Genomic DNA, 25275 nt, shown 5'->3' with positions numbered 1-25275 from the left:
CGTCTTCTTTACAAAAACGTGCGCCTCCAGCGGTGTAGCGAATCTCGCCGTTTCCTCCGTCGTGATGACGATCGTGTTAGTGCGATTGACTTCCATCATCACACTAACATAAGCACATTGGGGGGGGAAGAACACGAAACAAATTGGGGAGAAAGAAAAAAGGGGATCGCTGATGATAATCCTGCCCGGCGCAGACTGCGCGCAGGCAGGGGCGAGCACACTCCGCTACTCACCAAAACAAAGAAAAAAGTAACTTAATCACCACTCGTAGAATAAACTAAAGAAAAACCTTCAAACACTGTTTCACTGTGGCTAAACTATAGCCCGTAGGTCGGTAGAGAGAAAAAACAGAAATCACATGGTTGCTCCGGAAATTTTTTCCGATCGTCAAACACACGAAAAAACAAAAGACGATCGCCAGAACGGGCGATCGTCGCCTCGCGCGGGCGGCCGAGGCAGGCCTCCCGGCCGGGTGTCTTATCTCGCGTTCGGGCTAGCAGAGCGCTCCGCAAACACGTCCGTCCGGTATGGCCGTTGGCGAAGATATGTATGGCTTTTGAAGAATGTTATACTCATTCGGTGATTAGATTCGATAGTTCACTATCTGACTTTGTAACAATTTGGAGTGAAATGTCATACAGGAATGAAATTGAGCATCAACGGCGCATAAAAAATTTCCATTTCAAAAGTATCAGTTTCGGAAATGGATCTGTAAGAGTTAGTTTTCATAAATGTTGCGGAAAGGAAGACAGCTGAAGCGCGGACCTCCCGTGACAAAGTAGAGGCTTTCGAAGATGGATTACAATGGGCTGCCAACGTGGAATATGGAGTGAACTGAAAATGATGGAATAACGGACAAACGGTTTGACGTAAGAGAAACAGTCCCACCAGTTTTCTGAGTTACAAAGTGCCTTTTGTTGTCATAACAAGGAAATAACGTTAACGATCGTCTCGTGCGGCTGCAAGTAGACAAAATTTGAACGCACTGGACGGATTGTCATGCAACGAGGAACTGTGGAGACGTTACGGAGGACTTTACATATAGCGATAGTAGAAATTCATGTACGCGATAGAGGGAAAGGAAAAACATCTGCCATGAAGATAAGGAAAGAGAAAATAATGTTGCATAAATTATTAATTTGTGGGAACATTGTATCTGTTATGCTCGTGGAAAAACGATTTTTGAACTTGAACATTTGAGAGAGCCCGGAGACACCGTCACACTTCGCTTTGACAATGCGACGCCAACAATCACCGACTGTTGGAATGAAATAACTGATGAATGATCAACAATCTGTTGCTATGGCAACCAAGGAGTAATCATAACAATTAGGACCTTCTGAGCACTGAAAATGAGATATGGACTACCGTTGTGAATTTTAAAGTGGAACTTCGTTTTTGTCGTTGAAGTAAGCAATGGAAACATCACACTGAATGATGTAGGGCCCTAAAAAGGGCCGTTGGGGCGCTACCAAGTAATTTACTTGGAGCTGGTGTACTTGGTCACAGCCTTGGTGCCCTCAGACACGGCGTGCTTGGCCAGTTCACCGGGGAGCAGGAGCCTGACGGCGGTCTGCACCTCCCTGGAGGTGATGGTGGAGCGCTTGTTGTAATGAGCGAGACGGGAAGCCTCGGCGGCGATCCTCTCGAAGATGTCGTTGACGAAGGAGTTCATGATGTTCATGGCCTTGGAGGAGATACCGGTGTCAGGGTGGACCTGCTTCAAGACCTTGTAGATGTAGATTGCGTAGCTCTCCTTCCTCCTGCGCTTCTTCTTCTTGTCTCCCTTGGAGATGTTCTTCTGGGCCTTGCCGGCCTTCTTGGCAGCCTTTCCGCTAGTCTTGGGTGGCATGTTGGTACCAACGTTGCGTAGCAGCGAGAATGAAAATTTTTGGCTAGATTTTTATTATATGCCGTGAAGTCGGGACTCGCCGACACCGGATTGGTCGAGTAGACGGAGCAGTCGGCCAGCGGCAGGCCATAAAATGTATAAGCCACACAGACACGGTTCTAATCAACATTTCGTCGAGAGGTCTACACCGTACCGCCGAAAGCAACTCGATTCAACATGTCTGGACGCGGAAAAGGAGGCAAAGTCAAGGGAAAGTCCAAGTCCCGTTCCAGCAGGGCCGGACTTCAGTTCCCCGTGGGACGTATCCACCGTCTGCTCCGCAAGGGCAACTACGCCGAGCGCGTTGGTGCCGGTGCCCCCGTGTACCTCGCCGCCGTCATGGAGTACCTGGCCGCCGAAGTCCTGGAATTGGCAGGCAACGCTGCCCGTGACAACAAGAAGACGAGGATCATTCCCCGTCATCTTCAGCTGGCCATCCGCAACGACGAGGAGTTGAACAAGCTCCTGTCTGGCGTCACCATCGCCCAGGGTGGTGTCTTGCCCAACATCCAGGCCGTGCTTCTGCCCAAGAAGACCGAGAAGAAGGCTTAAGCGTTCTCTTCTTACGAAGAGAATAAAAAAAATGGTCCTTTTTAGGACCGCAAACCATCTAGGTCTGTCAGTCTTACGACTATGTCAAAGAATTTGGTACTCTTCCCAGAATGTGCACATAAAAAGTCTAGAAATTACTTTCTGTTTCTCTGGTGGAGAGGTCGTGGATCGAGTTGTCAAGTGGTTATAAAATTTGAAAATTATAACATAATAGAACGATAGCAAGTGTGACGAAAGCATACCAACAGAGTTAGAGAAACTGTGATGATGAATGAATAGTAATTAAGGGATTAGTATTATGATGGGGGAAAAACATGTTGCAATACCATAGCTTCGCCTTGTAAAAGGAACATTTGAATGGATATCCAAAAAGTCCGAATGCTATGTAGCAGTTTGAAAATATGTTGGCAGCAGTGCGTTTCTAAGCAACAGATAGGCGATGTATAACAATGTGTCATAGTCACCGCATTCGGTCGAAGAATTGTTTGAAAATCGACGAAGGCGTTTGGTCGTTGCTAAGTAACACTATCAATGGACGACATTGTTAACGGCTTGTGCCGCTGTAAAATGTAACAATAACTACCGGAAATAGAACACTTAGTGACCATTATTGTTGAAGTCGGTAATATGGGTTGGATTAAGAAATAGAAACAAATTGATCGTCCCTCAGCAGTTTACTCAATCAACTTTCAATATGAATGAAAGTATTTGGTTTACTCGCATAATAGTAACTTGTCATGTGACAATTCCATCAATTTTTTTTTTCTTTACTCAACCAGTACCTTAGTTCTCATGTATTATCGATGACATCACATTTCTGTGATTGCGACGAGTGTAAGCAATGGCAAATAATATCCTGCATGTTCTATGGTCCTGAAAAGGACCTTTGTTATTCGATGATGCTGCAGCTGCCAGATGTAATGGGCTGCTGCCGCGATGGAAATCTAACCACCGAATCCGTACAGGGTGCGTCCCTGGCGCTTGAGGGCGTACACGACGTCCATGGCGGTCACGGTCTTCCTCTTGGCGTGTTCGGTGTAGGTGACGGCGTCACGGATCACGTTCTCAAGGAACACCTTGAGGACACCGCGGGTCTCCTCGTAGATGAGTCCGGAGATACGCTTGACACCTCCGCGGCGGGCCAGACGGCGAATGGCCGGCTTGGTGATGCCCTGGATGTTGTCGCGAAGAACCTTGCGATGACGCTTGGCGCCTCCTTTCCCCAAGCCTTTTCCTCCCTTGCCTCGTCCGGTCATGTTGCTGCTGTCTCGGTGAGAGAATCGTGCTTGCTTCGATCGATCGATCCTCTCAATTTTGATGGGGCTTTTATACCCAATATCCATCCAGCCTCCGGTGAGTATATATACCACCTCTTCGGCGGCGGTGATTTTTTCGCAAGTGCGAAAATCAGGGAAAATTGACGATTTAAGTGTATAGGGACCAGTGTTACCTTTCCAGTGTTAGTGAAGGAGAATTAGAAAGACAGGCTTCTAGTGAGCATGTGCAAAAGCACTCTAAAGTTAACAAGACTACATACTAACGGCGACTGAAGCCGTGAAACGGCCCTGAGTGGCCCCAAAATGACATTTCAAATATTTTTATGACACTTCTTTTTTGATTTTTACACAATTTTATCATTTTTTTGTTGCATACAATGCATTTTGTTCATTTTATTATTTTTTTTTGTACATTTTATCAAGTTTTTATTATTTTTTTTTGCTTGATTTTGAACAATTTTATATATTTTTTTTTGTTTTAAGTATATTTTCTTATTTTTTCAACAACAATACAATACTACTAATTATTTTGAAAGAAAAGACATAGGAAAGAATTCGGTATTAGCGAAATAATATTTCTTTTGGAAGTCTGTAGCTTTTGAAGCGTTTAAAATGTACTGGGTAATCCCATAGAGTTTTTGTGAGCGGGTTGCGTGAAAGGGAGTTCTGAAGTCGCACAGCTTGTGACTTGATGAACTCGTGTATCTTGGGTACCTTGTGAGCGCGTCTTATTTCGGTAATTGGTATGAGTCTACGTTGGTTTGTGATGTAGCGCAGAGTACGATTTTGGAATGTTTCTAAGCGTTTGATATTCGTAAGGGAAGTGCTGCCGAACACTTCGCACCCGTAAAGCAGCCGAGGTCGAATGTAGGATTTGTACAGCGTCACCTTGTCCTTTCTAGCGATCGCAGATCGCGAATTTAGAAAGCAACTAAGAGCTATCCTAGTTGCTGTTGCTGATTTCAAGGCTTGCTTTACGTGCGCGGACCAGAGTAATTTGGAGTCGAAATGTAACCCTAAGAATTTGTGTTTTGAAACCATTGGTACTTTGCAGGAATTAAAGGTAAGGGAATTGGAAATAGGTTTTTTTCGTCGTTGAAAGACGACAAGACTGCTTTTGGCAGCGTTGATTGTCATCTTCGACGAAACAGTCCACTTTTCAAGAAGAGAAAGATGGGTTTGAAGTTTACGCAAAGCGTAAATGCCGCTCCAGGATTGAGCCGCTATTGCGGTATCATCGGCAAACATGAAAGTTTGAGTTTGTGGAGAAGAAGGAAGGTCATTGACATAGAGGTTGAAGATTGTTGGTGACAAAATGGCGCCCTGGGGAACGCCACAGTTTGTTTCTCTCGCTTGCGACAATTCACCGCTTTCAGCTACCTGGAATATTCTCTCGTGCAGGAAACTCTGTATGAGTTTCAAGAGATCGGGCGGAATGTTTGCCCTGCAAAGCTTAAGAATTAGGCCCTTGTGCCACACTTGATCGAAGGCCTTGGCGACATCGAGGTAAACCACTGCCGTATACATACGGCGTTGATAACCTTGGGCAACAAATTCAGCTAGTCTTAGGACTTGGTGCAAAGTTGAGATTCCTTTACGGAATCCCATTTGCTCCGGGCGGAGAACGTCATTTGTCCGTAAGTAAAGGTCGAGACGGGTTTTGATGATTTTTTCGAACATTTTTGAGATGTTCGAAAGTAAGGAAATTGGGCGGCGGTTTAGAGGAATGGAAGGGTCTTTGCCGGGTTTAGGAATGAGGACTAAGCGCGCTGCTTTCCATGCAGATGGAAAATAACTGGCGGCCATGCAGTTATTAAACAGCGCTAGGAGATGGAGAATGACAGGTCTTGGTGCATTCATCAGCTGTCTGTTCGACACCTCGTCGAGTCCAGACGCTTTTCTTGGATTGAGATACTTGATGAGTAATCTCAATTCAGTCTCAGTCGCAGGAATGAATGGAGGAGTAGGAGTATTTGCAAGTGCTGAATACTCTATTTCTGCTTCTTGGTCGTCGTCAGTCACCGACCAATCAGCTTTTAGTGTCATTGTGGCCTGAAAGGCGTCAGCTAAGATCTCTGCTTTGTCCTTAGCGTCATGGATGAACATGTCATTTTGTCGCAAAGGAACCTGAAACGGCCCTTTTTTAGTCAGGGAACGCGCCAACTTCCAAATGGAGTTGTCGTCAACAGAAAGAGAATTAATTTTGTTCATCCATAATTCCCTACGATGTCGTGCAATTTCTTGCTTCACTCGAGCGGCAAGAAAATTGTAAAGTTTTCTGTCAGTAACGTCATGTCTCCGAATCCATCGTCTACGCATTCGGTTTCGTTCCTTCATGAGTTCAAGGATATGGTCAGGAAGGATATTTGGATCGGCCGGTGGCCGGAAGTATGGAAGGGAAGCAAGGGCATGGGCGTCAAGGAGTTTAGATGTTATTAACTCGACATGCGCGTCAATTGCATCAGGGGTGGCTAAGGTTGGGATTGGAATTTGGGAAAAGGAATCGTTAGAATGATTGACAAAAAATTGCCAATTGGTTTTCACTGAAGGTGACGGAGTGAACTCTTCAGGCGAACACCAAACATGCATTTGGATCGGGAAGTGGTCGCTGGAAAGATCGTCAATTACTTTGGGAGTAGAAATTCGGTGGATATTTTTTGTCACGCAGAGATCGAGAATATCCATGTTGCCAAAGGAATCAACGTGTGTCGCCGTGAGCGGCACTTCGACATTACACGCGCCATCAGAGACGAAACTGTTAAGAATCGTCCCACGCGCGTTAGTGCGTTGACAGCCCCAATCTACATGCTTTGCATTCCAGTCGCCTGCAGCGATGATTTTTTCGTCGGCGGATAACAAGAAACAAACTTCGTCACGCTGGAGAGGTTTGGCCGCGGGTTGGTAAACAGAATACATATAAAAATCGCCCGTTGGAGTAGGAATAGAAATACCAATGGTTTCTAATGTGCTAAAGGCATGCGAAGGCAGTGCTTTATGTTTGATGGTGGATTTTACTGCGATCAACACTCCACCGCTACGGTTCGAGCGATCACGCCGATAGAGTTTGAAATTGGGAATATGAATATGTTGTGAGGGAATTAGATGCGTCTCCTGAAGGGCGATCACATCAAAAGTGCCAGAATTTATGAAATTTAGAAACTCCTGTTGGCGGCGTCGGATACCGTTGCAATTCCAACAGAATAAGTTAATACCGCCGAGTCGATTAATTGTCATTCTCGAGCAGTGCGCACATCTGCCTGAGAAGAAACAATTTCTTCTCATTGGTCGTCTTTAGAAGACTCAATTGATCACTGATGGTCAAGAAGAAGGTGAAAAGGTTGTCGGAGGAAGTATTTGCGGGTTGTTGGGTCGGGCAAGATTGAGTGTCGGCGGATGCCGGCTGGGGTACAGTGGGAGTAGGTCTTGGGCGAGGCTGGGTTAGAGAGGGGTAGCCATCTTGGTCCTTTTCGGGACTTCGTGACCAAGGGTTGAAGGTAGGAATGGGAGCGGGTTGAAAAGCGATCCCTCGGGCTGATCCTTGGGAATTCTTTTTTTCGCGAGCCAATTTCTGCGCCTGCGCAAACTTAAAAGCTTTGCAGCCGCGGTAACTGGCTGTGTGGTCACCACAGCAATTTACACACTTAGCGGGAGTGCGGCTGTCTTTTATACATACGGCCGTCTCATGCGGTCCGGCGCACTTGACACAACGTGGCCGAATGTTGCAATAGTTTTTGCTATGCCCGAAACCCTGACACTTGTGGCACTGGAGCACGCCTTTAGACTTTTGGAAAGGAGACACTTTTACTCGCATACCAAGCAAATAAAACGGTACTTCAAGATTAATGTTTTGTGACTCTCGCGTAAAAATAACGTGATAAACTGGCGTGAGGCGCCGGGGAACAGAGTTAATACCATTACTCTTGTCATTCCGAGTGGGCCGCGTTGTTGACAGCTGCACCACAGACTTCGGTTTGAAGCCCTTTTTCTCTAAGGCCTCCTTAACAGCCTCAGCTGGGGTGTTACTCAGGATGTCCCTGAAGCAATACTCGGTCAGTCGGTCATCGGCTGCCTGGTATGAGGTGAATTCCAGTCCCCTCTCCTGCAGAATCTTCCTGGCCTTGTTGTAGTCAGGTGGCGACGCGGTGTTGATGGCCACGGTGTTAGGGCCTCTCAAGCGGCACTTTGGCGGCACGACAAGTGCAGCCGATAGCGCCTCGTATAACGGAACCCACTCGGAAACACCGTATACATTAATTAGAGGCATTTTGGGTGTCTTAGGTAATTCAGTTGATACATTATTATCGGAATTGTCAGCAATTGGCTGGAATTGATTTGCTATATTCACCTGGGCCGTTGGCGTTAGGCGCCCTCCTAACCTAGCGGCCTTTTTTCTATGAACGGGGGTGAAGCCCTCGTTCTCTTGGTCATGCGGTGTTTGTGAATTGTTAAGCGGCATTGTTGGTGCGAGAGGGAGGACAGTACTTACCGCCGAAGAGGTGGTTTTGGCCCTTCTTGGGTCCTTTAGGGCCTGGCGGGCGAATTTGGCGGCTGCCGCTGCGGTTGGCGATGGCAGCGACATCAGGGCTGGGATGGCGGATGAGCTGGCGGACGGCTGAACGTCAGGGGTGGCAGGGATGGGCTCAGGGGCAGCATCAGGGGCAGCAACGGCGCCTCCGGGAACGGCCGAAAAGGATGAAGTGATGGCCAGTTGGCATGGGAGAGGTTCAGGAGACTCCTGGTTGACGGCAGGTGCCGAAGGTGCAGCTGAAATAGCCATAAGGCTTTGCTGCTTGGCTAGCGCCATTATTCGGGTGACCTCAGGGGTCACGGCAGTGAGACTGGCCATTCTTTGCGACGCCTATGGCGCGCTGGCCGGGTGGTGGCCCGTACCCAGCGTATATAATAAATTTTGGCGAGCAAAATTTTTCTCCGAGAGCACGCTCCGAAATGGTACGATTCCGTACCCTGGTCGGCAGCACGAATCAACACGCTCCGAAATGGTACGATATTACTGGTATGGTATAAAAGACAACGGATCAAGCGTTATGGTCCTTAAACCGGCGAATCGTGAATCGTGCTTGCTTGACTTTCGGCTTTCCATTTTATAACGTCTTTCGACGGTCTCGCACTCTCAGCCAATCACATTTCGGCACATGTAAGAGTCTACACACTCATGCCAATATATTGGGTCGAGAAATCGGCCGCTTCAGTTACTTTCCCGACAGGAAAATGGCACGTACCAAGCAGACAGCCCGTAAGTCGACCGGAGGCAAAGCCCCCAGGAAGCAGCTGGCCACCAAGGCCGCTCGCAAGAGCGCGCCGGCCACCGGTGGAGTGAAGAAGCCCCACAGGTATCGCCCAGGTACCGTGGCCCTCCGAGAGATCAGGAGATACCAGAAGAGCACCGAGCTTCTGATCCGCAAGCTGCCCTTCCAGCGCCTGGTCCGTGAGATCGCCCAGGACTTCAAGACCGACCTCCGCTTCCAGAGCTCCGCCGTCATGGCTTTGCAGGAGGCGTCCGAGGCCTACCTCGTGGGTCTTTTCGAGGACACCAACCTGTGCGCCATCCACGCCAAGCGCGTCACCATCATGCCAAAGGACATCCAGCTGGCACGCCGTATCCGCGGAGAGCGCGCTTAGATCGTCGTCGCTGTCGACTTCTTGTCGGCACAAAAACAAAAGTCCTTTTCAGGACTAGACGTCATACAGACGATTGTTTCCCATTGCTTTCATCGACGAGAATGAAATAATATTTCATAAAGAAAAGCTGAAAGAGAATGAAAAAATAATAAAGTTGTAATTAATGATAATTATAATTAACTAATGAAAAATAGTATAGAAAAATACTGGAAGGTATGAATATAACTTATGAAAAGATGTTTTTTTGCAGATGGAGTGCTTGGCATCCTGGCAGTTTCCTGACGGAAAATGTTATCTTTACAGAATGGCAATTTAAATTTCATAAGTAACGGAAATTTCGAAGTTCTTTCAGAATAACAAAGTCAGGAGTACACTCAATCGTTTATCGAGTTACGACAATGTAGGCATCTCTCGAACTCAAAAAATGTCGTCAGGAGATGTTGCCATGCGCGACGATTGTTTTCCGCCAGCAGTTTTGTCACGGAAAATACTAATGCAACAATGACATTCGCCAAGATTTCATTGTTTTCAACAATCGACCGTCTTGGTTGCAAATATGTGAAACGCAAATACTTCATTCTTTTGAGCAATCAGGCTTTCTGCTGCAGCAGACGTCTCTTTCGAAACTTAGGTTCATAGGTAAATTTTTACTGCCAAAAAATTATCTGACAACCTTCAATGGAAGGTGCATTAATTTGACGTAAAATTAGCGGTTTTGTAGAAGGAATATTGTCCATCTACTCATTTCCTTCAATGGGTAAGGTTTGAAACTTTATTGGGTAAGGTGAAGGAGTTTGGAATTTTGTTTTAAGCATGGAAAATAGTCATCTGTATGACTTGATGGCCCTTAAGAGGGCCTAAATTGAACTTCGCGTACATCGAAGTTCGGTGAACCTGCGAGGTTCGGTCGCTCACTTCTTCTTGGGGGCGGCGGCGGCCTTCTTTGCTGCCGCGGGCTTGGGCTTGGTGGGCGTCTTCTTGGGCTTGGGCGCCTTGGGCTTGGTGGGCGCCTTCTTTGCCTTCGATGGGGACTTTGCTGCCTTCGCCGCTGGCTTGGCTGCTGCGGGCTTCTTCTTGGGCTTGTCTGCTTTCTTTGCCTTCTTCGCAGGAGGCGCGGACTTGGAGCGCTCCTTGGGCGCGGACCGCTTGGTGGCAGCCTTCTCCTTCTTCGCGGGCTTCGGCTTCTTGGCCGCGGCGGTCTTCTTGGCTGCGGTCTTCTTCGCCTTGGCTGCAGCGGGTGCAGCCTTGTCCTTCAGCGTGGTGGAGCTCAGCTTGAAGGACCCCGACGCTCCCTTGCCCTTGGTCTGTACGAGTGTGCCGGAGGTGACGGCGGACTTGAGGTACTTCTTGATGAAGGGGGAGAGCTTCTCGGCGTCGACCTTGTAGGAGGCGGCGATGTACTTCTTGATGGCCTGGAGGGAGGAGCCGCCGCGTTCCTTGAGGCTCTTGACGGCGTTGTTGACCATCTCGGAGGTCGGTGGATGCGAGGGCTTTGCGCGGGCCTTCTTGGAGGCGGCGCCCTTGCTGGCCTTCTTGGATGCTGCGGAGGCGGCGGGCAGGGGCTTGACGGCTGCGGTGCCGGACGGCTGGGCCGCCGGGGGCGCTGCTGCGGCTGCTGCGGTAGCGTCTGCCATGGTCTCGGACGAGAGGTATGAAGCGATGAAATTTTCGCGTTTCCCACCTTCGAGATATCGTACCATTTCGGAGCGCGTTCGCCGCTGTCGAACTTGTCGTCGGCGTTCTCCTTCGAATCTTTGTACTCGACTTCGTCTCGCACTTTATCGTTTCGGACGGCGCCGGCGGCTCCGACGTCGGCGTCCGATCTCGACGCGCGAGGCGACAGTCCCGGCCGCGCGCGGGCGGCCCGCCGTCGGCGACCGGAACGTCGCGGGCGCCGCGGCGCCCGAGCGAAATACGGCATGTCACCGGCGCGCCTTCCGACCCGATAATTAAAGTGTCGCCGTGGCGTCGCGGGTTCGCGTGGTCGATCGGCGACCTGCCTCGCCGTTTCTCTGAACCTTCCTGCGTGTGCCGGCACGCCGGCGCCGGTCTGGACGGCGCCCCGCGGACGGAGAACGATGGTCGGAAGATGTGCCTGTCGGACGGATCGGCGTCGTGTCGCGACGACTCGATCCGCGGTTGTGCATTCGTCTGTTGCACTTTTCGATCCGAGTTTGCGGCGATTTCGATCGACGATCGAGACGCCACTTCGGCGTCGCCGAAACGCGACTGTTTCCCTCGATCTCGCCTTTTCGCGACGCCGAAATCACTCTTTCCGCGTGCGACTGCGATCGTTCGCGCTGCCGCGAACCCGCGATCCCCGGGAGAAGCGGACGAATGTCCATAATTTTTGTTCTCGTGCCGTTATTCCACAAACGGCGGCACTCGATTATCGTTTCCCCTTTCCGGCGGGGGCTGAATGTCGCGAGAGTATTCCGATTGCGCCGCGAGTCGTGATATTCGAAGGAAATGGAATGACTCCGTTTGACGCTCCTACGGTTTTCGGTTCGCCCCGTTCGTTTCACTCCGTGCGCTTTCTGTGCCTATTCTGGGGGGGAATGTGGTGAATTTGATTCCTGGGCAGGGATTGCGAAAGGTTGGTGAAAAAAAAATTACGCCTCGACGGGAGGGATTGTCGAGTGAGGCTGGCTTTTCCATACTCGAGTCGCAGGATATTTCTGGTCTAGCGTGCGATTCTGGAAATTGATGACTGCGATTTTCTGTGTGTGAGAAGGCTGATTTTGAATGACTTTTGTGAAAATGAATTACCGTTCCCTACAACATTGTGACGACGTAGCGCGTTACACGTATTACTTAAATTACCACACGCCACTTCGGGATTGGAAATGATGTGTCTTTCCCGCAGGAACGTGTATTCGTGAATGCGGACGTGCAAGGGAAAAGATGTACTCTTCACATCGCCGATCGATAACTTTCCCTTTGTTAGTTTTTCGTACATTGTTCTGTGGATTAATTCCACTCTCTACGGTAACGTCCAAGTTTTAAACCTAACTTTGCTATTTCCTGAAACGTGGTATTTGTTGTTTCGGCATTCTTACAATTACCTCTTTTGGCAAATCAATTTTCCTTTGACTTACTTCGTTTGTCAATATTTCCGATGCATTTCACTGTCTGATTGCGGAATTACGAAGGAAAAGAGCGAGTACGACTTCGGAGTTATTCCTTTCGAACTTCACATATCCCTATTGCAATGCATGAAGTGACAATCTGCATGTTATGACGAAATGTCACACGCCTACGACGAATACATCGTGCGCTGTCGCAGTAGCCACGTATGTGGCATTAACGTAGCTATTATTCTGTCGAACTTTGTCTCCAAATAATTAATTGTCATTTTTCTGCACGTTTTAAAACGTGCCTCATGAAAATCCGACCGGAAGTGTGGTTTCCACGCTCACTTGTTGAGTTTAAACGGACACTTTGCAATGTGACGGGCACAGAGCATGGAACATTGTTGAAATTTTCAATTCCGTCGCACTGAAGGTCCACGATAATGTTTGTTTCAATTTATGTTAACGTTCTAAAACGTCTCCCGTCCAAATCCCTCTGTAATTATTGCTTTTTATGAATAATTTGGAGTATGGCATTGGAAATTTGTTTTTGTCAGCAACGGATTACAATATATTTCTTAAACCATGGAATCAGTCGCACTGACACTAGTCACGAATAATTGCCTTAATTTCCTTGTCGTTTTAAAACCGGTCCCATCAAAATTCAATGGTTTTTACTGTTCATATGACATAACGTTGATATTGAAAAATCAGCATTTGCTGTCAGACACATAATATGGGATATTTTTCAAAGTATTCATTCTGTGGCTACGGAACTCCGCTATAATGTTCTTTTTGAATACACCTAAGTTTTGAAACGTCTCCCGTCCAAATCCCACGGTAATTATGGTTTTTAGAAATAATTTTGAGTATGAAAATGGAAATTTGATTAACTCATTAGCAACTGTAACACATTTTTAAAACTATTTACTCCGTTGCACTGACACTTGTCACGAATATTTGTCTTAATTTTCTTGTCGTTTTAAAACCGGTCCCATCAAAATCCACTGGTTTTTACTGTTCATATGACATAATGCTGATATTGAAAATTCAGTCTTCGCTTACTTTCAACCCAAAAAATGGCGTATTTTGAAAGTATTCATTCAGAGACTATGATACTCCTCAATAATGTCTGTTTTCACTTTAAGAACGTTTTAAAATGTCTCCCATCAAAATCCCTCAGTAATTATGGTTTTTATAAATAATATTGAGTTTGACCCTAGGAATTTCATGTCGACAGCCAGGGAGTGTAACATATTAATTAAACCATTAATTCAATCGCACTGACACTCGTCACCGACAATTGCCTTATCTCTCCTATTGTTTTAAAACTTGTCCCACCAAAATCCGCTGGTTTTCACTGTTTATAGGACATAACGTTGTTATTGAATATTTAGCCTCTGCAATATTTCAGTCACTTCAACCGGAATATTTTTCAAACTAATTATTCTAACGCTACGAAACTCGACACTAACGTATGTTTTATTATTGTTAACGTTTTAAAACGCATCCCGTCAAAATCCCTCGGTAATTATGGTTTTTATGAATAATTTTGAGTGTGACACATTTAATGTCATTTTGTCATACACACATTGTAACATATTAATTAAACCATTGACTCAATCGCACTGACACTCGTCACCAACAATTGCCTTATCTCTCCTATTGTTTTAAAACTTGTCCCACCAAAATCCGCTGGTTTTCACTGTTTATAGGACATAATGTTGTTATTCAATATTTAGCCTCTGCAATATTTCAGTCACTTCAACCGGAATATTTTTTAAACTAATTACTCTAACGCTACGAAACTCGACACTAACGTATGTTTTACTATTGTTAACGTTTTAAAACGCATCCCGTCAAAATCCCTCGGTAATTATGGTTTTTATGAATAATTTTGAGTATGACACATTTAATGTCATTATGTCATACACACATTGTAACATATTAATTCAACCATTCATTCAATCGCACTGACACACGTCACCGACAATTGCCTTATTTCTCCTATTGTTTTAAAACTTGTCCCACCAAAATCCGCTGGTTTTCACTGTCTATAGGACATAATGTTGTTTTTCAATATTTAGCCTCTGCAATATTTCAGTCACTTCAACCGGTATATTTTTTAAACTAATTACTCTAACGCTACGAAACTCGACACTAACGTATGTTTTACTATTGTTAACGTTTTAAAACGCATCCCGTCAAAATCCCTCGGTAATTATGGTTTTTATGAATAATTTTGAGTATGACACATTTAATGTCATTATGTCATACACACATTGTAACATATTAATTCAACCATTCATTCAATCGCACTGACACTCGTCACCGACAATTGCCTTATCTCTCCTATTGTTTTAAAACTTGTCCCACCAAAATCCGCTGGTTTTCACTGTCTATAGGACATAATGTTGTTTTTCAATATTTAGCCTCTGCAATATTTCAGTCACTTCAACCGGAATATTTTTTAAACTAATTACTCTAACGCTACGAAACTCGACACTAACGTATGTTTTACTATTGTTAACGTTTTAAAACGCATCCCGTCAAAATCCCTCGGTAATTATGGTTTTTATGAATAATTTTGAGTATGACACATTTAATGTCATTATGTCATACACACATTGTAACATATTAATTCAACCATTAATTCAATCGCACTGACACTCGTCACCGACAATTGCCTTATTTCTCCTATTGTTTTAAAACTTGTCCCACCAAAATCCGCTGGTTTTCACTGTCTATAGGACATAATGTTGTTTTTCAATATTTAGCCTCTGCAATATTTCAGTCACTTCAACCGGTATATTTTTTAAACTAATTACTCTAACGCTACGAAACTCGACACTAACGTATGTTTTACTATTGTTAACGTTTTAAAACGCATCCCGTCAAAATCCCTCGGTAATTATGGTTTTTATGAATAATTTTGAGTATGACACATTTAATGTCATTTTGTCATACACACATTGTAACATATTAATTCAACCATTAATTCAATCGCACTGACACTCGTCACCGACAATTGCCTTATCTCTCCTATTGTTTTAAAACTTGTCCCACCAAAATCCGCTGGTTTTCACTGTTTATAGGACATAACGTTGTTATTGAATATTTAGCCTCTGCAATATTTCAGTCACTTCAACCGGAATATTTTTCAAACTAATTATTCTAACGCTACGAAACTCGACACTAACGTATGTTTTATTATTGTTAACGTTTTAAAACGCATCCCGTCAAAATCCCTCGGTAATTATGGTTTTTATGAATAATTTTGAGTGTGACACATTTAATGTCATTTTGTCATACACACATTGTAACATATTAATTAAACCATTGACTCAATCGCACTGACACTCGTCACCGACAATTGCCTTATCTCTCCTATTGTTTTAAAACTTGTCCCACCAAAATCCGCTGGTTTTCACTGTTTATAGGACATAATGTTGTTATTCAATATTTAGCCTCTGCAATATTTCAGTCACTTCAACCGGAATATTTTTTAAACTAATTACTCTAACGCTACGAAACTCGACACTAACGTATGTTTTACTATTGTTAACGTTTTAAAACGCATCCCGTCAAAATCCCTCGGTAATTATGGTTTTTATGAATAATTTTGAGTATGACACATTTAATGTCATTTTGTCATACACACATTGTAACATATGAATTCAACCATTAATTCAATCGCACTGACACTCGTCACCGACAATTGCCTTATCTCTCCTATTGTTTTAAAACTTGTCCCACCAAAATCCGCTGGTTTTCACTGTTTATAGGACATAACGTTGTTATTGAATATTTAGCCTCTGCAATATTTCAGTCACTTCAACCGGAATATTTTTCAAACTAATTATTCTAACGCTACGAAACTCGACACTAACGTATGTTTTACTATTGTGAACGTTTTAAAATGCATCCCGTCAAAATCCCTCGGTAATTATGGTTTTTATGAATAATTTTGAGTGTGACACATTTAATGTCATTTTGTCATACACACAATGTAACATATCAATTAAACCATTGACTCAATCGCACTGACACTCGTCACCAACAATTGCCTTATTTCTTCTATTGTTTTAAAACTTGTCCCACCAAAATCCGCTGGTTTTCACTGTTTATAGGACATAATGTTGTTATTCAATATTTATCCTCTGCAATTTTTCAGGCACTTCTACTGGAATATTTTTAAAACTAATTATTCTAACGATACGAAACTCGACACTAACGTATGTTTTACTATTGTTAACGTTTTAAAACGCATCCCGTCAAAATCCCTCGGTAATTATGGTTTTTATGAATAATTTTGAGTGTGACACATTTAATGTCATTTTGTCATTCACACATTGTAACATATTAATTAAACCATTGACTCAATCGCACTGACACTCGTCACCGACAATTGCCTTATCTCTCCTATTGTTTTAAAACTTGTCCCACCAAAATCCGCTGGTTTTCACTGTTTATAGGACATAATGTTGTTATTCAATATTTAGCCTCTGCAATATTTCAGTCACTTCAACCGGAATATTTTTTAAACTAATTACTCTAACGCTACGAAACTCGACACTAACGTATGTTTTACTATTGTTAACGTTTTAAAACGCATCCCGTCAAAATCCCTCGGTAATTATGGTTTTTATGAATAATTTTGAGTATGACACATTTAATGTCATTATGTCATACACACATTGTAACATATTAATTCAACCATTGATTCAATCGCACTGACACTCGTCACCGACAATTGCCTTATTTCTCCTATTGTTTTAAAACTTGTCCCACCAAAATCCGCTGGTTTTCACTGTTTATAGGACATAATGTTGTTATTCATTATTTAGCCTGTGCAATATTTCAGTCACTTCAACTGGAATATTTTTTAAACTAATTACTCTAACGCTACGAAACTCGACACTAACGTATGTTTTACTATTGTTAACGTTTTAAAACGCATCCCGTCAAAATCCCTCGGTAATTATGGTTTTTATGAATAATTTTGAGTATGACACATTTAATGTCATTATGTCATACACACATTGTAACATATTAATTCAACCATTGATTCAATCGCACTGACACTCGTCACCGACAATTGCCTTATCTCTCCTATTGTTTTAAAACTTGTCCCACCAGAATCCGCTGGTTTTCACTGTCTATAGGACATAATGTTGTTATTCAATATTTAGCCTCTGCAATATTTCAGTCACTTCAACCGGAATATTTTTTAAACTAATTACTCTAACGCTACGAAACTCGACACTAACGTATGTTTTACTATTGGTAACGTTTTAGAACGCATCCCGTCAGAATCCCTCGGTAATTATGGTTTTTATGAATAATTTTGAATATCACAATTGGAATTTCATTTACTCAGCCACACAAATGTCTGCCGTTCCCTTATCAAAACTATGTTCTTTCACGGATTAACACCAGTTCACTTTTAAAACGAAGGAAGAGTTAATGCACGTATTCCTGACGAGTTTCATTGCACGACTCATTACAATTTCATTTATATCACATATTATGTAATCTCCAAGCCCTGATGCCACAACTGCACATATCAACATTCCCCCAATCATCATTCTATTCCCAAACTATCGCCATGGACTAACGCTTCCATTGATACACTTCCTAAAACGCATACTCCAGTCAAGTTTTACAATTTCCGAACATCAAATAGCAATGTTATTCTGCATAATGCCCCGACAATTAAGACTTGTTTTCAAATTGCAAACTTCACCTATCATGATATCTCTCCTTGGGTATCGATTTCCATCACATACCTTTTCAAATGCTAAGAAAGGTAAACCACTTATTCCTGACCAGTTTAATTGCATAAAACAAACTAATTTCCATAATGACACAGTTTGTGTACTCTCGAAGCGTTGACAACATAACAGCTCATTCCAACATTTAACCATGAAAATTATATTTCCCTAACGACGCCCAGCCTTTAACTAATAACATGATCAGTAATTTATGGAAAGAATTAATGTATGAATTCACTGCATTACGCCCCACATTTCCCTATCGTTTGCCTTTCTTATCAGCAAACTCCTACACATCGGCCAACTTCAGCCTGAACAAACAAATGATGTATTGGTTGTATTTGCAATGCAACGACATAATTACCACATTCACATGAAAGTATGCACTACCAATTTCTTCGCGTTAACACATTTTCTCAGTCACACGCAATAACGGATTTATTTTCCGAATTTTTCCTCTGTCGCCTTCCAACACTTCACTTTGCGCCGCCTTTCTTCTACCATACATTTCACAAACACGGGGACAACATCGACACGGGGACTTCACTTGCACATTAGGGAACACTTGTCACAATGTTTGCGACGAGTACCACTTCCACATTGCGTTTTAATACCTACAATTTTTACTCAAATTCCGTGAGGTTCTTGCGTGATGCAAGAATCCTAGCCGATAGTTCCGCAACTGCCACTAGGGCGCACCACCTCCCGAGACACGGTTCCGTGAAACGGCAGGCGATGAGTCCAGCATACGATACAATGTATTATACCATCCGAGAATGCCACGTTTAACCAAGAAATGTAACTAATTCCACGTCAATGAGTGCTGCGCTGTCATTACCCGTACGCCTGTGTTGTTGATTCTCGTCTTGCCTCGTTGCCAAGGTAATGGCGTATTGTTGATCGAGCATCGAAATTTCGTGCTTTCGCGAAAACGTACCGTGGGATGGTTAGGGAGATGTACCGTTGAACATCGATGGTATGATAACAATCTTCAAACCTTATCTTTTCTGAAAATGACCGTTATTAATTACTTGGGTAGTTTAAACTATTTCTAATAATTCAATGAAAAACCCTCTGCACGCCATCTCCCAATGGACACCGGGAAGCGGAAGCCGATTTCCATGCCTTTAGAGTATGTAATCCCGCTGTGATAACCGAGGATCGAAGGAAAATGTCGCGTGGCATGCAAATTAAAATTATTCCCAAACCTATTTCTCTCATTCACCACATATCGGAATCAACGAAACTCTCGCATTAGGGAATAAATTCCGAGGAAGTGATTGCAGTAATGACTGAAAATGGATTTTTCCCAAAGCCTTTCCTCTCCAACGCTACATTAATGTCACTCTTGAAACACGCGAATAAAATATGTAGAAAATATTTCACATAGTGACATTTCTTTCTCAAAAGAAATTTTCGCGGCATATTCCTGCTCTGCATTGCTCGCGGTAGGTGATTGAAAATATTTTTTTTAAACAAGTTGAAGAATAAAAGTAATGCCAACAGCACCCGGTATTCCCAGGCGGTCACCCGTCCAAGTACTATCCGGGCCCTACGTAGTTTAACTTCGGTGATCGAACGAGAACCGGTGAATTGTACGTGGTGTGGCCGTTGGCGAGTACATGACCGAATCCTCAAAAAGTTATCATGACTTGAGAATCGAAGGAAGATCTGGTTTCTTCGCGGTTGTATCTGCTTTTGTTTCTGTTGAATAGTTACCATTTCCAGACAACAGTCCCTTTATGCTTAAGCAATTCTCAATTCCGTTATATCTTTTGGTCCATCTTTGAAAATGTGTTTATGAAAAATGTCTTTCGTAACGGTGTGCTTGTTGGTGTAATGGCGATTCGTTTCAGCTTTAATCCATTGGTAAATGTCGCCTGTTGTTGTTTCGACTGTTTAATGATCGATGTAACGCAAGGGATGCATTTACTTCTTCAAAGAAATTTTCTGGCAAAAGATGATTATGTAATGCGTAACGAGGGAATTAATTTGAGAAAGATAATTCTTGTCGTTCCAATTTCTTCATCTACATTTTCCGGACTTGACGGTGTTATGCTCTTTGTTGGTTAAGCAATGTGTAAAAAATCGTTTTCACCATTCTTGGAACAAAAAATGTTTTTCCCTACATTCATACATTTTTCTTTATGTCATTTATCTATCTCCCAATGCCAACACACTGCCACGGAGACAGGAATTCGTGGTTTTACTCCGAGTTATATTACGGAATAGGAAATTATTATCCTTCCTCGCTTATCGCGCTTCACTCTTTTTCCCAATTGCGATTATGAGGTGGCATTACTGCCCCTGTGATGCGAACCGATTTCGTAACATTTACGTGGAGGAATGACGAACGATAGTGCGCCCCTTCAAAAAAACTGTCCGTTGGCAGGGAGCCGACCTCGATTCAAAGTTCTCCCCTACCGACACTTGCTTACGTCACACGCTGCCGCTTCTCGGTCGGGGAGACGTACCTTCCCCCACCACCATTTCCGACCGTGGGAACAAGAGTCCCCTTCATGTTCCCATACAGGCGGGCGACTGGCATTTGCTTTCGTGAAACGTATGCCCGACGGAAATATTTCCAACCCTAAAATTTCACTTGCGCTATGGAAACACTTCATTGGACGTGTACACCGATCATTGATTGATAAATTCCTCGACATGACTATTGCGTGAAAGTAATGAAAGTGTACTGTTGACGAAGGAACGGTATACATTGAGCGTTTTTTCTTTTTTTCAAGTATTACACGTTATCTCGAAGCCTTGCAAAACCCTACTTCCATTAATGGCAGTCGATTACCTTTCCAACATTTTTAATGGTGCTATGCCATGAAAGTATGTGTTGCTGTCATTGGAGTGATTATCCTCGCCTGCAAGTCTTTCGATACGGCAGGTATTGAATGATGCCATGAATAGAAAACACTTACTCACTTTTTACGTCGACGGGAAACAAACGAAGGAGGCCATTGCGTCTTTTGAAAAATTCGCCCGTTGGAACTTCTTTTTTTCTTCCCGGCGTCCCCTGCCCCACTCGCTGCGTTTAGGTTCGTGGTGGGGGAACCCGTCCCCCACCACCCGGATCCAAGCGTGGGAACTACCCCACACACGGGTTCCCAGGAAAGTTGTCTTCGTTGACCCAAGAATTTCCCCACCCCCGGATTCTTTCCACGTGGCGGTACTTCGCACGAAGAGAGAGTGCGTTACATAAAATTTGTGGACGAATAAAACTTTGAAACGGTATGGAGGGAAATGTTTATAACTGACTGCACGAAATGGATTACGTCGCACTGGTTTTTTCTGAAACAGTCTTCATCAATGAATTAGAGAATGAGGGATACAAATACATCTTCCACTAAGGACGCTGAATAATCTGATTCGCCAAGTAATACTTTCCAACTGCAACGAAAGAAAATGCTCGTGACGAGGGAGCATAATTTTAGACGATTCCGGCATTTAACGCGACTCCGGTGTGTATGGAAAAGGTGTTTGCGATATTCCGTGTCCACCACGGCTAAAAATTTATTTCAAAGTCACGGGGGACTGCATTGGGAATGATGCATCACATTTTAGAATTTTCTTTCATTCCCGTGATTTAATGAAGGGGAAAATAGGCGCTCTGGGATTTTCTCACCCGCGCGGTTACCCGAAGGAATGTTTCTTATTTCAGTAGCCGCCTTTCCGTCGGCCGATGTGCGCAGAGAAAGTCTGTGAATCGCCGGGAGAAGCACGCCGCACCATCTAGCGGCGGCGGCGGAACCATACTCAGACAGTTCGCAGCCAAGTGCGAAATAGGCGACCAGCTTGTTATTAGTTAATTTATGGTATATTAATACGAGACGCAGTCATTCACTAGTAACCGAAGAAGGGGAGAATATCAATAACATTCTCGCTTTTTCTGCATTTCCCTTGCAAACCATTCCTAATTAACATGCTGAAGTAACACAATGGCAAGAATGGTTTCCAATGCGGTGCACGAAAAAAAATTATGTTAGAATTATGGAGTTATGACTAAATTTATCAAAGTTTTCGGTTCACGAGGGACATCAAAATATTTGGTAGAAATCAGCAAAGGATTTGGGTAAAGTGTATGAAATTGGATTGCTATTTGTCAACTTACAGGCCACAGAATTTTTTTTCCCGTGTCTTATATGTCTTCGGGAGGCAATTTATATTAAGCAGACAACATTCCCCTATTAATAAAAATTAGCAGTACTTGCAAGAAGTGGCATTTTTGATAAGCGAATTCCATGATTTTCCACCGTTGGTTGCTATGTTACGTCGCACGTAACGTTGAAAGAATTAGCGATGCAAAGTTTCCATTATTTGCTGTACTCGCGTTACGTCTTGCATTGAAATGTTTATGTGTAGCAAACAGCCAACAGGAAACCAAATAACTTCGTTACTAAGGGTAACTATATCGTTCAGCGCTCAAGCGAAACTGCTCAATGTCACGAAAAGCTTTCCAAATAATTGAGTTATGCTTTGAAAATCATTGTGGAAGAGACGAGTGTGTTCATTAACATATACTCAAGGCAGAAGGCACGGAAATTTATTGCTACGGATTAAGTCGTTCCGTGCGTTTTAATACAGTGTAGAGAAATGTGGATTGCCTACTCATAAGATATTAATTAATCGGTTCTCTCCCTTTACTGACTAAATGTACGGCTATACTCCGAAACTCTGCGAACTTTTCTCGTGTACTGCGAATATGTACAACTATGGGAGTTCGGTTTAAGGATAAGTCGTTGACACTGGCAGACAGTGACGATATCACTTATTGAGAAGAGGAAGGATATTTGACGTATGTAGGGTGCAATCGAGGAAGGAAAGTAGACCTGACTACTCACGAGGAATAATTAATTCGCATAAGGAAATTCTTCGATCGCTCGCGAAAGGATGTAATTTCCGCTTCACTCCGATGGCAAAGAGACTGGAGAACGATTGTCATTCACCGTGGCATGCAAAAATGTAGTAAGAACTTACGGTACCGTTAGGGAAAATGTAAAATTGAATCGTGGACAACTGCGGGCAGCAACTCGGGCACGAAACATTTTCAGAGTAGGAAGGAACGGTGACAAACAGTTAAATCGCTCACTGCATTCGTCGCGGAATCGATATGCTAATGAAATGGTCCGGTATTTACGGCTAATCAATGAATCACTTCTAATCACCTAACCTAAGGTATAACCGAGCCGAGTTCTTTCCCCGCTTATCCGTGTTATCGCGACGAGCACCTACGTCCGAGATGTTCTCTGCCTCGCGGCCCCCTGCCCTGCACCCGCGATGCCGAGAATCGTCAGCCGCACGGAGTGTATTCCTGCCTGGAGTCGAAGCGGTCCGCTCCCTCCGAACGCCGAAATGAAATGCAAATCGCGGGCGGAGGAAAGACACCGCTTGACAGTCGTCACTTCACTGGCAGATGATCATTTACGAGGCGGTCGTGTTCCGATCATGTACGTTTAAACGATACTGTGTTTGATGAATGGATTATTTACATATATTCCGTGCTTCGCGTCGTTGGAATACAGTGCGGTGTTTCATTGTTGTAAATGACAACATTTGTTTTTCCGCATTTCACGACAATTGACCGCGGATGAGTCGATAAATCATTCATCGTGGCTAGCGTTCGCATATTTGCGCCGAGTCGCAATCCGGGATAGAAATCCCACCGAGAGACGATATTTCAAATTCCGCTCTGGACGTCCACGGCGAGCGACTGCGAAAAGGCCTCCCGCGCCATCTGTCGGCGGATTCTGAATTACTACTCGATCAGCGGTAGCTGTCGTGAGAAGACGACGCGAATAATTATTATCAGTTATAATTAGTCCATGTTTATCAGTGGTTAATCACATAACGCCGGTTATGTAGTGTTCTTTGTGACGCACAGCAAACGCGAGGAAATGAGTGAAAGTGTCTGTGTCGATGGATGTATAGGAAAAGTGAGTGAAATGCACGAGAATCAATAGTGTGATGAAAACAGCGATTCTGATAGCCGTGCAGGTGAATACTGTGATCCACAACCAGCGAGCCGAGTAAGTACGCTATTACTTATTTAAACACTTTTCACGCTCGTATTCGTTGACTGTGTTGTTCCTTTCGTTTCTCTTTCGTGTGGAAAAGTAAACTGTGTAGTGATTAATTCACTGTTTGACGATGATGACGGTTGATTGATCCCAACGTGTAATTGTGTATCCTAAGAAAACCGAAATTATTCGTGGCGTCCTTAATTGTTACAAGTTGAGTGAATCGTGGCTTAATTTAAAACTGTTTGCCTTTTCTGTGCTAAGGCGTTGATGGTTATCCCTTGCACTTTGTATGTTAGGCACTGTGCACTGTTTGAAATGTTGACGAAAGAGTGGAAGGAAGAATATTTTTCGCTAATTTTTTCCTTAGCAACGGATTGCTGGTTTCACATTAGTGAATACGGAATAATTAAATGGAAGTGTTTAGCGTGTTATATCGTCGTCCTTAAATTTGCATGAGTGAAGTGATTTTAATTGGCAGATCTTGATTAGTAATACGTGTCAATGCTAAGTCTAGCAAGTGCAATGAAAGAACAATTAACGATGTTGACGATTACACGTCCCATTCCTACCGTCAGGCGTCGTTGGTTATTCTTAACGTTCCTTTCGTGGGAATGTAATTCCTTTTGTGCTATTTCATTTTTTCTTGGCAGCGGAATAACGTAAATATTAGGGCAGGGATATTATAACGTAAATAATTTGGGCAGTTTAATGGTAAGCTGTGATAACTTAACATGTGATTTTAAAAGCGAACTGTTAGCATAACGGAGCCCAAGGAATGTTATCGGACGTAGTAGAGGAATTACTTTTCAAACGTCAAAGGCAAACTCACAAACATTTCCCAGATTGTACTGCCTCTTTCAGTAATTCCTGATTGCTACATCATTTCCTTCGCCATACGAATGTTAACAGTGACATCCGTACTTGATATATTGGTTTAAAATCGCTTGGAAATCGTCGAAAACCACGTAAGACTCTGCATCATGAGGTACGTTTTGGTGGATATTTTGAGGTACAAGAGTACTCTATATTCCAATTATGCAA

General features: G+C 43.7%; 4 protein-coding genes and 1 non-coding gene across 5 annotated transcripts; 1 reads left to right on the top strand and 4 right to left on the bottom strand.

Moving 5' to 3' along the window:
* Nucleotides 1-1440: 1440 nt before the first annotated feature.
* On the bottom strand, nt 1441-1870 carry LOC124173424 (histone H2B). Its single transcript, XM_046552906.1, has one exon. It carries the CDS (start codon nt 1850-1852, stop codon nt 1481-1483), a length of 372 nt encoding a protein of 123 aa, XP_046408862.1. The 5' UTR covers nt 1853-1870; the 3' UTR covers nt 1441-1480.
* A 193-nt stretch (nt 1871-2063) lies between these two features.
* Nucleotides 2064-2557, top strand: LOC124173419 (histone H2A). Its single transcript, XM_046552902.1, has one exon. It carries the CDS (start codon nt 2069-2071, stop codon nt 2441-2443), a length of 375 nt encoding a protein of 124 aa, XP_046408858.1. The 5' UTR covers nt 2064-2068; the 3' UTR covers nt 2444-2557.
* An 830-nt stretch (nt 2558-3387) lies between these two features.
* On the bottom strand, nt 3388-3786 carry LOC124173432 (histone H4-like). The gene has a single exon (XM_046552914.1). The coding sequence runs from the start codon at nt 3784-3786 to the stop codon at nt 3388-3390; it is 399 nt and encodes a 132-aa protein (XP_046408870.1).
* Nucleotides 3787-10200: 6414 nt separating this feature from the next.
* Nucleotides 10201-11794, bottom strand: LOC124173416 (late histone H1-like). Its single transcript, XM_046552900.1, has one exon. It carries the CDS (start codon nt 11058-11060, stop codon nt 10272-10274), a length of 789 nt encoding a protein of 262 aa, XP_046408856.1. The 5' UTR covers nt 11061-11794; the 3' UTR covers nt 10201-10271.
* Nucleotides 11795-19702: 7908 nt separating this feature from the next.
* LOC124173438 lies at nt 19703-19821 on the bottom strand. Its single transcript, XR_006868557.1, has one exon. It is a non-coding gene; the product is annotated as a 5S ribosomal RNA (ribosomal RNA).
* Nucleotides 19822-25275: the final 5454 nt, after the last annotated feature.

This window comes from Ischnura elegans, unplaced genomic scaffold (assembly GCF_921293095.1).
Source record: "Ischnura elegans unplaced genomic scaffold, ioIscEleg1.1, whole genome shotgun sequence".
In the NCBI taxonomy this organism is placed as follows: Eukaryota; Metazoa; Arthropoda; class Insecta; order Odonata; family Coenagrionidae; genus Ischnura; species Ischnura elegans.
The sequence above is the reverse complement of the archived record's forward strand: the minus strand, read 5'-3'. Positions and strand labels throughout refer to the sequence as shown.